This window comes from Protopterus annectens, chromosome 2.part0, assembly GCF_019279795.1.
Source record: "Protopterus annectens isolate FY-2018-M chromosome 2.part0, PAN1.0, whole genome shotgun sequence".
Lineage (NCBI taxonomy): Eukaryota > Metazoa > Chordata > Ceratodontiformes > Protopteridae > Protopterus > Protopterus annectens.
In genome coordinates, this window is record NC_056728.1 from 230,101,641 (window position 1) to 230,118,734 (window position 17,094).

General features: G+C 42.1%; 1 protein-coding gene across 1 annotated transcript in view; it reads left to right on the plus strand.

The window, feature by feature from the left end:
* Nucleotides 1-17,094, plus strand: part of DNAJB11 (DnaJ heat shock protein family (Hsp40) member B11) — a 452,930-nt gene that overhangs the window by 236,391 nt on the left and 199,445 nt on the right. Inside the window, exon 8 of the mRNA XM_044060687.1 lies at nt 16,071-16,182. Coding sequence (XP_043916622.1) covers nt 16,071-16,182 — 112 coding nt within the window. The remainder of the gene's footprint in view (nt 1-16,070; nt 16,183-17,094) is intronic.

Here is a 17,094-nt window from a genome sequence, read left to right on the forward strand (position 1 = left end):
CAGGTACAGGTAAATTTGTATACCCTGGAGCCTGCAATGAGCAATTACTGAAGCCAGGCATTTTGTAAATACTCTGGGCGCAGTAGATAAGCCAAATGGCAATGCTGAGAATTGATAATGCTCTGGCCCTGCAAGAAATCTGAGGTATCTTCTGCAGCTGTGTCTGATAGGGACATGCAGGTATGCCTCCTTGAGGTCCAGAGTAATCAGCCATGACTCCTTGCCTAGCATGGGAAGGAGTTGCTGTAGAGTCAGCATTTTGAACTTTGGTACTATGAGAAAGGTGTTTAATGCAGACAAGTCCAGTATTGGTCTCCATTGAGATTCTTTTCTTGGAACAAGGAACAGTCTTGAGTAAAACCCCTGGTCTTGTTCTTGTTGTGGAACTCTTTCTATTGCTTTCATTCGAGTCAGCAGAGTGATTTGCTTGATAGCCTCTGCCCTCTGATTTTGTGGTAGGTTTGGCATGCCTTGTTTTCTTGGTAAGGTATGAAAATGAAACCTGTACCCTTGGTCTATAATGTCCAAAATCCATTTGTCCTTTGTCAGTCTGTGCCAGTTTTCTGCAAACAGAGATAATTTCCCGCCCAAGGGAGCTTCTAGTTGTTCCCTGGTAGGCGGTAGTAGAGGAAAGTCATTGAGTTTGTGATTGTGGGGCAGGTGAAACCCCTGCGTCACTTCTTTGGTTTCCTGGCTGCCATTGTCATCCCCTGTAAGGGCCTCTGTATTGGCCTCTTCCTCGGCCACGTCTGTTCTTACCCCTTTGAAACTTTTCTGGATTAGGAAAGGACCAGTTTTTTGAAGGCCAATTCCTACTGAATCTGGGGAGTTGAACCTCTTTCACAGTCTGAACTGATTTTGCTTTTTCTTCAATGGTCTTTAACACATCCTTAGCATTTGCACCAAAAAGCTTGTTCTTTTCCAAAGGTGCATCCAGAAGTTTTGCTTTTACATGATCTGGTAGAAGTTGATCTTTTAACCAAGCATGTCTACGAATCACTGCTCCTGTCATAGCTGCCCTACATGAAGCTTCCAGTGCATCATATCCACACTGCAGGAAGTGATTGCTTACCTGCTGAGTGTTATGTACAGCTTCCTGCAAAGTCTTCCTGTCTAAAGGATCAGGAGAAGCTAATGTTTTTTGTAAATCTTCTAAGAGATAATCCTGATATTGTAACATATGAAAAAGGCAATTTAAAGCTCTCATAGATAAGGTAGTGGATGTGTAAACCTTTTTGCCCCATCTCTCTAATGACCTAGCTTCCCTGTTGGAGGGCAAAGGATTTTTGAGGTGGAGGCTGAAACTCCTTTAGGCCCCTGTGAAATAGTTTCCAAATCAGCAGTATGGGCCCTGAATAAATGGGAATGAGTTTCTGGGACCCTGTAATACCTGTCTGGCTTGGCTGGAGCAGGAGGAAGAGAATCAGGGGTAGCACTAGAGTCAGAATACAAATCATCCAGAACATCAAGTACAGGAGGAATAGCTAAGGGCCTGTGCTGAGGCTTCTTAAGGAAAGTCCTAAGGCGTTTCCTAGAATCAGAATATTCCTGACCTTGCCACTTGAAATGTTCCCTCATGGTGTGCAGAACTTCCCCAAAAGAAATATCCTCAGGAGGGGAGGCCGAAGGGATGGAATCTTCTGCATACGAGTCCTCATAGGTCTGGAAGAGCTCTTCCTGGCTATCAGAGTGGAAAGAGCCCTCAGAATTTTCATCTGAAGGAGTAGGGTCAGAGGGTTCAACCCGGGGCCTTTTATCAGGAGGGGGCTGGGATGCTCTCTCAGGATGGGCCTGTGAACCTCTAATCATGGAAATTAAATCAGCAGCCATGGACATAATTTGTGTCTCCGGAGTTGGCTGAGGTAAGGATTTAGAAGTAATATGCTTAGTTTTGCTGGCTGCCTTAGCCCTAGTGTAGGCCTTAATAGACATGGCCATAGGGGGCCTGGCAGCTCCACGTGCAGGAGTGACCTTGTCTACAGCAATGGTCTCGGGCATTTCCTCGGTTTCGGTATCCGGAGGAAAATCTATAACTGGCGTCGGAGTAATGTCTGAAATCGGAGTCGTCGGTAATGCGGTGTCTTCGGTTCGGAGCAGTGGAGAGACTGTCTCAGCGGGAACCGGAGCACTCGCGCTAGGTTTTGGCGTGGAGTTGGTGGTAGACGCGGGCCGAGGATGTCGGTCCCGGTCTTTTCGCTTTTTGGGAGTTTGCGATGTCGGAAGATCCGACGGCATGGTGTACGCAAAATTATCGCCAAAAAAATCTTCAGCGAACTCCGCCCGGCGCCTGAGAGTGCGCTTGTTGAAGCGAGCACAGGCTACACAGGCCGAGACGTCGTGGGCTGGGCCCAGGCAAGGGAGGCAGTAAGAGTGGAAATCCTTATGAGGTATTTGTTTACCACAAAAAAGACAATTGTTAACTTTTTCAGTAATTTCTGACATCGGCTGAGGCAAGAAAAGGTCCCCAACAGGGTACTTAGCTTTTTGATGACTTCGGTATCGTAGAATACAGGAGCTGACCGACCGGCACTTGCGAACTGCTTCTGCTTCGGGCACCGCGCGGCAAGAAAGACTGGAGAAAATGGCTTCGGATGATGCTTATGTACTCCAGCCGCTCTGACGTCGGAGAGAAATGCGACATCAGCCGACGTCGGACCCAGACTTTGGAATCCGGCCGACCGAGGGCTGCCTGAGGCAGGACAACCCACATGTTATGACTGCAGTTGCATTCTTGAAGGACATCTGAATTTACCTCAAATACTACAGTATCTAGCTGAGCTGCTAAGCAGTGGACTTTCATTCTCCTCCATCAAAATCCATGCCTCAGCCATTTCTGCAGAATACAACACTGATCCACCCTTATTCTCTCACCCTCTCTTAAGACAGTTCCTCAGAGGGGCTAAGAATCTAAGACCCCCAAGGAAACCACCAATACCTGCTTGGGATCTCAACTTAATTCTGGAAAAACTGACCTTGCCTCCCTTTGAGCCAGCTGCCTCATCAGATTTGCAATATTTATCCTGGAAAACAGCTTTCCTTCTGGCTATTACCTCGGCTCGTAGAGTTTCAGAACTACAAGCTCTCATGGCTGTGCAGCCTTTTATCATCTTCCATCAGGACAGAGTTTCCTTACAAACCAACCCGTCCTTTATGCCTAAAGTGGTATCCAGGGTAGCTTTGAATCAGGCCATACACTTACCTACCTTTTATCCTAATCCTCAAAACAAAGGGGAGAGATTACTACATTCCTTGGACATCCACAGACAACTACGTTATTATTTGGACAGAACAAAGCCTTTCAGAAAATCAGAATAGCTCTTTGTGTCCTATGCTGTAGGAGCTCAAGGAAAGCCAATTTCCAAACAGACAATCTCTAAATGGATAGCCCACTGCATACGCTTTTGCTATTCTTTTCATGGCAAAACTGTACCTACAGGCATCAGATCTCACTCCACAAGGGCCACAGCTACCTCCGCAGCTTTCCTCAGAGGAGTTCCTACCAAAGATATTTTGGAAGCAGCCACTTTGAGTTCTGTGCATACCTTCTCCAAGCACTACCACCTACCATTGTACTCCAAAACTAGAGCAGGCTTTGCCACTGCAGTCTTGCAGGGCATCCTGGCTCCTCCTAGTTCCACCTAGTGCCTACCACCCCTTTCTTAGCTTTGGGATTCTACCCATCTGTTATGACTGCAGCTGAATGCACAATGAACATAGTACAGTTTTGTACCTACCATAAATGTAGATGTTCGAGTGCTAATACAGCTGCAGTCCAGGTTTCCCTCCCTCCTTCCCCTCTTGGGACAGGCCTATTGGCAAACACCTCCTCATGCATCCTGGTTGGGGTATTCATTTATGGTGTATTTGCTTGCAACTACTGTATTTTGATTATATTGCATTGCTTTATTATATAAATTTATGTATTGCCTTCCTTCTGGGGGCACCTGACATCTGGGGCAAGAAAAACTGAAGAAAATGGCGTTGGCTGGTTCTTTTATACCCCTGTCACACTGACGTCAGGGAAGAAGCGACGACAACCGACGCCGGACCTAGACTTTGGAATTCGGCCGACCGAGGACCCACCTGACAGCAGGAGAACCCATCTGTTATGACTGCAGCTGTATTAGCACTCGAAAATCTACATTTATGGTAGGTACAAAACTGTACTTTCTGGACATTGTAGATAATGCTTTTTCAGAGTCCGACCTGTCTCCAGACTCTATACCCCCTGCACCCATTAAGCCAGACAGGTACTACAGGGTTCCAGATTCACATAAATTTCTATATAAAAACCTTGCTGCTGACCCAGAAATATATCTCAGGGTCCCAAAGGGGTCAAGGCTTCCACTGCAAAAAACCTTGTTCCATCTGATAGGGATTCTAGAGCACTGGACAGATGGGGGGAAAAAAATTACACTTCTGCTACCTTGGCTGTAAGGGCTTTAAATTGTCAGTTTCATATGCTTAAATATCAGCAATACTTAATGTCATTGTTAAAACAGAAAATGTTGACAAATTCTGAATGTGCTGAAAACAAGGAAATGCAGGATTTATTGCATGCAGCTGAACAGGTGGGAAAACATACTTTGCAATGTGGTTTTGATTCTTTGGAGGCCTCTTGTAGGGCCGCTGTAATGGGTTCTGTGATTAGGAGGCATGCTTGGTTAAAGGAACAAAATCTGCCTGATCATGTTAAAGCAAAATTATTGGATGCTCCATTACAGCGTGATACTTTGTTTGGTGTTAAGGCAGAAGAGGTGTTGAAGAAAATGGAGGATAAAGTGAAATCTTTGCAGACAGTTAAGGATTTCTTACAGGTACAGCCACCCAGATTTAGCAGGAACTGGCCTTCAAAAAATTGGTCCTTTCCAGTGTCAGATAGGTCACAAAGAGGCAGATACAGGCGCCCTAGAGGCAGATCCCAGCCCCAAGGCTCATACAGGCCTAAACAATGGGGTGCTTCTACCTCCAAAAGCGGAGAAGACAAATCTCAACCTTATAGGAAACCATCCCAATGACTTTCCTCTACCACTGCCAAGCACTTATCTTTTGGACACTCCCTTAGGGGGAAAACTAGCACTTTTTCCACAAAACTGGCACATGATCACCCAGGACAAATGGGTCTTGAATATAGTGTCTGAGGGTTACAGGTTCCACTTTCACAACCTGCCAAAGGCAAAAGGCATGCCAGACCTGCCACGCAATCAATGGGCAGAGGCACAAAAGCAAGTTTCATCCCTCATGGACATGAGGGCCATTCAGCGAGTTCCACTACAGGAGCAGGGACAAGGATTTTACTCACGACTTTTCTTGGTACCCAGAAAGGACAAAGCCTGGAGACCAATAATGGACCTGTCTATTCTAAACACTTTTATGGACATTCCAAAATTCAAAATGTTGACTCTGCAGCAGCTTCTGCCCAAGCTGTGCAAGAAGGCTTGGCTTGTAACCTTGGACCTAAAAAAGGCATACCTGCATGTCCCAATCAGACAGTTTTGCAGAAGATACCTCAGATTCATAGCTGGCTCAATACACTACCAATTCTCTGCACTGCCCTTTGGCTTATCTACTGCGCCCAGGGTCTTCACAAAATGTCTGGCACCAGTAATTGCTTTTAGCAGACAAAGAGGAATTCAAATATATCCTTACTTGGACGACTGCCTTATTCAAGCAGAGAACAAGGACATCCTACTAAAGCATCTAGCATTTGTAAAAAGATGGCTAATTTGCCTAGGGTACACAGTAAACGAAAAGAAATCAAAGCTAGTACTCTCTCAAGAGATAATATTCCTGGATGCAAGCTTAAATACAACTGCCCAGATGGCTTATCTCACGTCAGACAAACAAAGGCAACTGACTTCCTATTTCAACATGTTGGCAACAAAAACCCAGTTATCTGCAAGAAAAATTCTGCAGGCTTTGGGTTTCATGGCATCCTGCATTCTGTTAATTCCGTATGCAAGACTGCATATGAGGAAACTACAATGGTATCTAAAAAGTGTTTGGATTCAACATTGCCACAGCCTGGAAAAACTAATTACCCTCATTCCCTGCCTGCAACAGGAGTTTCGATGGTGGGCACAGGCCTGTCACCACAACAAGGGACAGCCTTTCACTTTACCCACTGCCAGGCAGACAGTAACAACAGATGCATCAGATTATGCCTGGGGGGCCCACATGGCAGGAAAATCTATTCAGGGCACATGGCCCACAAGCCAAATGCATCTTCATATTGATCTAAAAGAAATGCTGGCTGTCCAGAATGCCCTGACAGCTTTCAAGGATCTGCTTCATCCAGGACAACTGCTAATAAAGACAGAAAATACTTCAGTCATGTGGTACATAAACAAGCAGGGAGGCACGCATTCCTACCCCCTCTGCAGACGAGCCATGATTTTGTGGAACACAGCATTGACTTTTCAAGTACACCTACAAGCACAGTACCTGCTAGGAAAGACAAATACTCTGGCAGACGAACTAAGCAGAAATCTCATGGATCCTCACGAGTGTAAACTAGATCCACAAATCTTCAGCATGATAACAAGGAAATGGAGATGCCCAGACATAGATCTGTTTGCCTCCCCTCACAACTGCCAACTACAGGGATTTTGTACAAGGACTTATCACAAGCTAGCATGGAAAGTGGATGCTCTATCATTCAGCTGGAAAAACCTCACAGTATATGCCTTTCCTCCACTACCTCTCCTCCCCAAGGTGTACTCCTAAAGGTCAGACAAGAGAAGCCAAAAATGATCCTGATTGCCCCAGACTGGCCACACCAGCACTGGTAACCAATCCTAAAGAGCTTGACTCAAGACTCAGCCTGGACATTACCTCAAATTCCTCATTTACTGACCCAACAAAGCAATCAAATACTGCACAGCCAACTCAGAACCCTAAATCTGGCTGCATGGCGGATAATGTAACCATTCAGAACACACCTCTCTCCAAATCAGTTATGGATGTTATTCTGGAGTCCTAGAGGCCCAGAACCAGAAAATCATATGCAGAAAAGTGGAAGAGATTCTGTGCTTGGAACCAGGCGCAAGGAATTGACATGCTTGTACCAAATATTCCTCAGATTTTACTATACCTAAATGAGATGCTGGACAAAGGCCTGGCCTTTTCATCGATTAAGATCCATGCCTCTGCCATTTCAGCTCATTACAATATGGACCCACCTATTTTTTCACATCCACTACTAAGCCAATACCTCAGAGGGGCCAAAAACATAAGACCCCCCCCCCCCCCAAGAAGAGCACCAATACCTGCATGGGACCTCAACTTTGTCTTGGTAAAACTTACGCTGCCTCCTTTTGAGCCAGCCAATACAGCTGAGATAAAATTCTTATGGAAAACAGCTCTGCTCGTAGCAATTACTTCAGCAAGAAGAGTCTCAGAGTTACAGGCTCTAATGGTGGTTGAACCTTACATAATTTTCCATCTGGACAGGGTTTCTCTGAGGACAAACCTAACATTTATGCCTAAGGTAGTGTCCAGTGTGGCTCTTAATCAAACAATTCACTTGCCTACCTTTTATCCAAACCCACAGAATAAGGGGGAGAGACTACTACATTCTTTGGACATGCACAGACAGCTACGCTTATACTTGGACAAAACTAAAGCTTTCAGAAAGTCTGAGCAACTCTTGGTGGCATTTGCTACAGGATCTCAAGGAAAAGCTATCTCAAAGCAGACTATTTCCAAATGAATAGACCACTGCATTCGTTTCTGCTATTCTCAACATGGCAAATCAGTGCCCAAGGGCATCAGGCCACACTCAACCAGAGCAGCAGCTACTTCAGCAGCCTTCCTCAGAGGAGTACCAACCAAGGATATTTTGGAGGCTGCAACTTGGACTTCAGTGCACACTTTTACAAAGCACTGCCACTTACCTCTTTACTCTAAATCCAAAGCAGGCTTCGCCACTGCAGTTCTGCAGGGCCTCATCTTAATTCTATTTAGGCCCAGCTTTGAGATTCAACCCAAGTGTAATGACTGCAACAGTGAAACACTATGAACATAGTACAGTTGTGTACCTACCATAAATGTAGATGTTAGAGTGTATTCACTGTTGCAGTCCAGGTTACCCACCCACCATCCCCCTTTCTTTGCTCAGACTTGTCTGTACTTCTCTGTTCTATACAAACTATGTGGTGTATTTGCTTGTAGATGAAGATCATGTTTTATTTTAGTGCATGCTCTTTTATTGGCATAATTTCTAAGCCTACCCTTCGGGGGGCACCTGACATCTGGGGCAAGAAAAACTGAAGAAAATTGTGTCGGCTGCATCTTTTATACCCCTGGCGCACTGATGTCAGGGAAGAGACGACAGCAACCGACGCCGGACCAAGACTTTGGAATTCAGGCCGACTGTGGGTAGCCTGCCAGCAGGATAACCCATGTGTAATGACTGCAACAGTGAATACACTCTAACATCTGCATTTATGGTAGGTACACAACTGTACTTTCTGTTTGGTTGACTGGTTGCAAATTTGTCCTGTTGTAGCATGCGTCTAGATTATTGAGGTCAGTTTTGTGTAGACTGGTGAAAGTGTGAGAGCCGTAGAGAGAGTTGAGAGCAGGCGAGACTGGGCAGTGGCCAGCCTAGAGCTATAGGTAAGGAATGGTTTTGCCCTGTAGAGGGCGCCTAGTTTGGTATGCATTTTTTTGACTGTCACTGAAATATGTTTTTCGAATTTTAGGTGTTCAATTGCCACACCTAGTAGATTAGTTTGGCTGGTGGGAGCTAACTTATTGCCATTGGAAGAGAAGACTGAGATTGGATACTGGCTAGGATTGTATTTCTTATTACTGAAGACTATTATCATGGTTTTGTTTGGGTTTAGAATAAGCTGATGTTCTGTGAGGTGTTTTTCTATGGCTTGGAAGGAGGATTGCATTTTTGTTTGAAGGTGTAGGGGAGATGAAGCTGAGCAGGTAAGTGTAGAATCATCTGCATATTGGACAGTGGGGGCTTGATTAGGTGCTGTGTTGAGATAATTTGTAAGTATGCTAAAAAGGAGAGGGCCAAGTACAGAGCCTTGGGGTACACCTACAGAGATGGGGAGAAGGGGGGAAAGATAGTTTTCCCATTTAGTTGCTTGCTGACGATTGGAAAAATAGCTGTTGAACCAGGACATGGAAATGGATTCTAGACCATAGGATGATTGCTTGTTTAGAAGTAGTTGGTGAGAAACCATGTCAAAAGCTTTGGATATATCGAGAAAGATAGAGGAGACAGGTTTTCCTTAGTTTAATACTTGATGAATGGTATTGGTGAAAGATAGCAGGGCATTGCTGGTGCTATGTTTAGATCTGCATTCTGTGTTGGAAACTGGATTGTAGGTTGTGAATGAGGAGGTGATTGAGAAGTTGATTGTGGATGCACTTTTCTAGTATTTTAGCAAGGGGTGACAGGATGGCTATGGGACAATAGTTTGTAAGTTCTTTGGATGGTCCACCTTTGTGGAGAGGAATGATATGAGGCATCTTCCAAAGAGTTGGGACATATTGTTCAGAGATGGATCAGTTAATCAGGATAGCTATAGCGTAGGCAATAGAAGTAGCAGCCAATTTTAGGAAATCATTTGGGAGCTGGTCAGCTGCAATACAGCAGGGTTTTAGTTTGGTGAGGAGTGTTCTTATGTTGCTAGTTTGGATGGGTTTAAAAGTGAAGTGGGTAGGATGATTTAGAGATGGATGAGGGAGACTGAGAGCTTTGGTAGGTTTGTCACCTAGTAGAGAGGTTGTTGTTGTGTCTTTCGGCTTATCCTGGTTAGGGGTCGCCACAGCGGAACTCCGGTCCGCTAATATTTGGTAGAGGATTTTTACATGCCGAGTTACCAGCCCTGATGCACAACCTTCAATGAAGGAATGCTCATTCACGCATGCCTCCACACAGAAGACGCTCTAGCTGAGAATCGAATGGGACAACATCTTGCTGTGAGGCGACAACGCTATCGCAGCACCACTACCGTGGGATATACCTAGTAGAGAGGTAACAGTATTAATAAAGTGGGAGTTGAATTGAGTGGCTATTGGGTCACAGTTGTTTGAGGAGGTTGGGGCTGGGGGTTGAGGACTGGCTGGGATTGAGGAGATAGTTGATGCTTTGCCAGAATATTTGGGGGTTATTGTGTTTTGACTGTTTGTCTTTCTTGGTTTGTTTTTTAGCTAGATTTCTAAGCTGTTGATAGTTAGAGCGGCTTGAGTTGTCTCTGTTAGTATGGTAAGTGACCGATGCCCTGTCTCTGCGTTTTAGTAATAGTTTAGTTTTAGCTGTTAACCAGGGCAGGGGTTTGGCTTTTTATCGAGGTTTCCTGATGAGAGCGAGATCATTAAGTATCTTAAGGAAGGCATTGTTAAAGTATTGAACTGCTATATCTAGTTGGAGGTCTTTGAGTGGAGCCCAGTTGCATCATTGTAGCAGTTGATTGAATATCGAGAGGGAGAAGTTTTTCCTGCTACGGGTGTATTTATAAGTTATGTTGTAGTGTGTATGGACAGTTTTTCTGTACAGAAAGATTGGAGTATGGTTACTGAGGGAATCTGGGAGACACCCTGCTATGTAACCATGGTTGGGCTTATTAGTTAAAATCCAGACTAATGTGGACTGTTTTGTGGAGCAGGTTATGGTTTGGGTGAAGTTAAATAAATTTAGAAAATTTGTGGGGTTATTGTAAGCACAGGAGTGCCAGTCAAGGTTGAAGTCGCCTAGAATGATGGTTTCCTGATTTCAGTTCAGAGTGAATTCACATATTATTCCTAAAGGCATAAAAATTGGGCTAGGCTAGATGGAATTTACATTTCACAGGAACATGTGCATTTAATTGAAGGTCTTGATACACACCCAATAACTATTTCAGATCATATGCCAATAATAACTGAAATAAAAACACAGGGTAATGAAATAAAAATGAGACACTGATGCTTAGGGAGCCTATAACAAGGTAGGTAACAAGATATCCTGTACAAGTACTAAAAATATTTCAGAAATACTATGAAATTCTGTATAAAGAAGAGAAGTATGGAAATCAAGAAAATATTCAAATGGAAATGTTTATGGAAGAATTAGATATGCCAAGGTTAGCAGTAGATGAGGCTCAATTACTGATGGTTAGGATAGGAGGAGATAAGATAAAAATTGTGATGTATAGCCTGTCTACAAGAAAGTCCCCAGGAATAGATGGTATTCCTGTGGACGTTTGAAAGATAGGAGGGAAAAAACTGAAAGATCTGGAAGGTTTTGTTTAACAGTATTTTAAGAGGAGGAGAAGTACCACCATCCTGGAAAAAAGCAGTGGTAGCTGTAATACCTAAAGAGGGTAAAGATCCATCAGACCCAGCTTCATACAGACCCATTTCAATACTAAACCATGATTATAAAGTGTTCATGTCTATAACGGCTAAAAGAATGACAAACGTAATGCCAAAATTGATAGATATGGATCAGTATGGTTTTGTGGAAAGGAGACAAACATTTGACATTAACAGAGGGAAGTAGAATTGAAGAAAATACCATTGTTGGTGGGTCTTGATGCAGAGAAAGCATTTGACAGATTAAGCTGGGACTTTACGAGCAGGGCAATTGAAGTATATGCATCTCCTAAAAAAATTATAAGGTTGATTCTGAGGATGTATGAGGGATCGGAGTCGAAAATTCAAGTGGGTGGAATCCACTCTGATAGTTTCTTCTTGAGCAGAGTAACTAGGAAGAGGTGTCCTCTTTCCCCTTTGCCAGTGGTTCTAAATATAATGCAAATAACAAAGAAAATAACGACTTCTGAAATTCAAAGATATAATTGGTATGGTAGTCAAGAAAAGCTGGCTCTATTTGCCAATGATAATATTTTATATCTGACAAAACCAGAAAGAGACATCACAGTGGTGTTTAACATTTTGAGAGTTTCACATCTTTTCAGGATACAAAATTAATGAAGCTAAAACAAAGACAATAGCAGTAAATTATGTACCCACACACAAATTGGTTCAGCAGTATCGGTGTTTATGGGGACATGATAAAATGAAATATTTAGGAGTATGGATTAAAAATTATTTTGATTTGGCAGCTAAGGATATGTGGGAAGAGGCTAAAGAAAAGATGATACAAAAACTGTGAAAATGGGAGGTTTGTTATATGGTAAGATACAAGCAGTTAAAATGTTTGTAGTCCCTTTAGTCTTGTACACAGGTCAGGCATAGTTTTATCAACCAGAGGAGAAGTTGTGGATAGTATTTAATAAAGAGCTGAAGGACATTATCTGGGAGGGGAAGATAGCAAGAGTCAAGTAGAATAAGATGATTCTTCCAGTAGAACAGAGGGGATTGGGATTACCCAATTTGAAGCAGTATTTCAGAGTGTCAGAGTTAAGGCTCCTATACACAGCACAAGCAGAAAGCTGGAATTCAAAGTGGAAAGGGATGATGTTAAAACAGGAGGGAAGCTCAAGAAATGAGGAGAGACTATGGTTTTGGATGCAGGCCTTTAAGGAGAATAACAGTAGTCATACAGAATATCCTATATATAAAGTAGCAGAAAGTATCTTAAGAACTAAGCCAACATGGGAATGGAGAAAGGAAATTCTGCCGATAGGGATTACTGCAGTTTGGGATATGGACAGTAGGCAAGAGGGGTCTGGGATTTATTGGAGAAAACTGGCAATGGAACCAAGGTATTGAAATGAAGTAGCTAGAGAGGAAAAGAAGATAGAATGGGAAGATGCCAAGAATTTATTTGGACTGCAGGTTAGGGATTGCCTTCCCTATCAAGGATTGATATTAGAGTGTAGGCAAAGAGAAAGAAATGGGGGGTGGTCCAAAATGAGAAACCAGCACTGGTAGAGTCTTTATTAAAACTAGAACAGAAGCTGCCATTAATGAGCTATGTAATGTTTGAATGAAAATGATTGGGTAGGTTATAAGTGATGTATAATGTTTGCAACTAGGAGTGTGTCATTTTGGTTTGTGATGTAAACTGCTTGCAACTAGGACTGTGTTGGTGTGGTTTGTTTTCATTTATATATATATATATATATATATATATATATATATATATATATATGTATATATATATATGTATATATATATATATATATATAATTAACTATGTCATAAGTAATGGTTTAATAAAAATGTTTCTGGTTTGAAAAGGGCAGGAATTGAATAATTTATGTAATGTTACTTAGATTATATGATCTATAGCAATATATGTGAAATATAATATTTGTAAATGTAAACTTGCTCATACAGTTTGATTGCTTTTGTATAAATTTAAATTTGCCTGTGTCACAAGTGATAATGTTTAAAAATGCCTGGCTACCAGTGTAGACCCTCCAATCCTAACCAATCTTCCTACTTGTATGTCAGAAATAACTGAAGCTGCTTTTCTTACTAACATATGTGTAGTTCCATGTAGAAAAGGTTCAGTGCTCAGAGTGATATGTTACCACCATGGTTGTTTGGTTGGTTGGTTTACAGGTGATCCTGACCAGTCTTTGGCATGTGCGTGATTTGCTTCTTGGTTATTCCATACTTGTGTGGCTTGTCAGCTGTTTCTGCCCTCTTTCGTCATGGTGGAGGACATGATTGTGACCAAGCACTGCCCTTTGGTGCAGTTCCTTAAAGGAATTTGTGTTCTGACCAACTATTAAAGCACCCCTCTCCTCAAACTTCGTGAATACATGCTTGCTTGTTTCCAATTCAAACCTGCTGGTTTGACATCTGTAAAATCTTGAAAAAACTGCACTTTCCAGTGGCCGTAATCTCTGCTTGCAGAGTTTTGAAACTACAGGCCACTTCCAAAGGGAACTGTAACTGGGCTATCATAATCAATGAGTTTCTCTCAGATCCAGCTCATATTACATACCAAATTCTGAATTATCCAGGATCTAGTTCATTCATCTCAGTATTTTCTTCTTTTCCAGTACAGAAGCAAGGCAAAGAGGTACAACCCATCACTAGGAGTTCACAGCTAGCTCAAGTTATATATGAAACAGATGTCCTATCTTAGATGTTCCCGCCTTTGCTTCATTGATGAAAGGGTTGGGAGTCACCAAGTGGATTGCCAGCTGCATTATTTTTTTACCATTAGGCAACTTACAACCTATTGCACAGAAAATGTTGAGGTCAAAGGCCATCTCACCATTGTTTGCCTCATGATTTTTTTCTTCTTTCATTGCACATATCTATGTAACAGACACTTGGCCATTGTTTCATTCTTTCACACCTTCACAAAGTATTACTGCTTGGGGCACTACCCCTGTGCGTTTGTATTTTGGGAATATGCCTGCCCAAGTAGAGCATCACTGATAGACAGATACATTCTTCCTGCATCAGTTGATCTACAAGGGGGCTTTCCTTGGTGGGTAAAAAAGTACTACTTTTGCCATCCATTCTGCATTGGCAGTCTCTTCATCCATTTTCCACAGTTAAAAAAGTGTTAAGCGTCAGGTCTCTGTTGCTTTTCTTGAATTTTTGAAGTTCTCGGTCTGTGTTTTGGGTGAACTGGCAAGTTTATGAGGCTAGTGCTATGTTGTAACATGGCACATAGCATTGCAGCATGTGCTGGCAATGAGCATGCATGCTTTGAAAGCTTGTTCTTTGTTTTTTGGTAAACTGGAAGTGGTGGTGGGCACTATCTGTAGTGTGCTGCATTGCATCTATATTTGTGTTTGATGATCACTGGCAAGTGTATGTATGGTGACAGGTGTTTTCTGCTAATGTGCTACATTATATCACAGCCTTTGCTGGCATAGGGCATGGATGCTTTCAGAAAATATGCTGAATTAGAACAGAAAAGATGATAAACCTAACTGCAGACATGCAGACGAGTGTACCTCTTTATATGAACAGATGCTGAAAGGATCTATCTGTTGTTTCTGTATCCTTTGCAGAAAGGAAAACCACTGCTGTCCATGAATAGGCATGAGAAGAACAGGACTTTATGAAAGCAACAGCAAAATTGAAAGGAATCACAGTAGTAATTCCAAAATGAGCTGTTCCAAAATGTAACCAGGATGCTGTAAGAAAGACGAGTAGCATAGCCAATTCAGTAATCAAGTCACTTAAGGTCAGGAATGATTTTAGCGAGTGAGGGAAGGTACGTGCAGGCTCTTTTCAGAAAGTTGAGGATTAAATGTAAGTTAGAGGCCAGTTTAATGGTGTTGCAGGGGTTGTGGAGCTGCTTCTTAACACTATGTCCTTTGCTAGTTTACAGGCTAGAAAACTTTGTTTTTTATCATTGTGTTAATTGGGAGAAAATTGTGTCAGTATGTCTGATTTATCTGAGTAACTAGGAGGGGGGATGCCAAAGTGAATGTTTATATGGCTTATCCTACTTGTCTTCCTCAATGGCATTGCAAAAAGGCTAGAAGAAAACGTTACCACTTTGTAGTTAACAGCCGAAAAGTGGAACTTTCCAGGCATGCATTACTGAAGATGAAGAATAAGATAACATAGAGGAATTGTATAAAATGCACATTATTGTAGCATTTGGGATTAAAAAAAAAAAAAAAAAAAAAAAAAAAACAGATTATTTTTGAAGGGTAGCAACTTACATCCACAAAATGAGAAAAGACAGTGACACACAAAGTAGGTGACCTTATGACAGCTACCTATTCAGTGGAAATATCTAGAGCCAATACTGCATAGTTGCTTGTCAGGACCTGTTTTGGAATACCATGAAAAGTCTTGTTGGTCCCTCTTACCTTAAGAACAGGTGCTTAGGTTATATGATATATAACAGTATATGTGAAGTATAATGTTTGTTATGTTGATGTAGTTTGATTACTCTTATATGAATGTAAGTTTGCCTATATCACAAGTGATAATTCAATAAATGTGTTTGTTTTTTTCCAATGTGACCGGTCATACAGGGACAACAGACATGATACATTGTGTGAGGTAAAGCTTACCTAAATGCAGGCAAAATGGAAGGATTCATGTGTAACTTTTTTCTCCCTTTACTGGGACAAACCCCAGACATATTGTACCCCATCATTATTCACGTGTCTTTCACATGACCAGTTAGTATAATATTCCACAGTAATTATTTTTTTTCACCTTTGAAGGCATCCTGTATTTGAAAGGAGAGGTGATGACCTGTACACAAATGTCACAATTTCTCTTGTGGAAGCATTAGTTGGGTTTGAAATGGACATTGCACATTTGGATAATCATAAGGTAAGTTTGTAGTCAAGTGTTTCATTATTTTTAAGAAGCATAATTGAAGTCTTACAATTTCCAGTAATTTGTATTAGTACTCAGCAACAGAATCAGTGGTTGTTTCCTTTCTGTTAGCTTTTCAGTTGTCTTTTGATGTCGCATGTAAAGGTAAATAGCATGTGATGGAAGCACATAGATATTTTCAGATTTTTGTTTTATAAGTTGAATTCTAGTAATTTCTGGCAGCTTGACTGTCCTGCTGTCGGTATATTAATTTTGATTATGCGTAAGGTTTGCAAAACTAGATTCTTACCTATGGTGTTTTGAGAGGAGTGAATACCTCTGTGTCTCTATAGGTTAGTTTGCAGATGTGCATGAGAGCTTCACTGATAGAGCTGGGGCTGAGAAGATGGCTGTGGAAGAAGGGGGGGGGGGCACATGTGTGAGAGATGTCACCTTGGTTCCCGAGCCTGGAAAAATGTTGTCATACAGCTTCTTCCTTTGACATTCTGTAATCTGATTTTAAAAAGTGCCTCCAGCTGTGCTGCACTTTGTGGCAAGTGCTGTTCTGTGATCAGTACAATTTCTGAATAAAAACAAAACTACAAATTACTTAACCCTTCTGCTGTGCCCATTACAAATGCCCTGCTCTGCAACACCTGTGTTGCTTTGGCAGTGGGGATGTCAATTTTCCAGTTATCAGGTGTCCACTTTTGAGAATCTAACAGGTGTATCCATTTTCAGTGCCAAATACCAAAACCTGGAATAAAGGATATCCTCTTCTCAGGTAAATTATAATTACATAGTTCAATGTCATATTAAGGTGACTGACACAGTTGGTGGGGCGGATGGACATGTCCATGCTGGGGGAAGCACAGCCCACCATGGAATGCATCAGTCTCCTTGGAGGAGATGTTAGGGTGTAAAAGT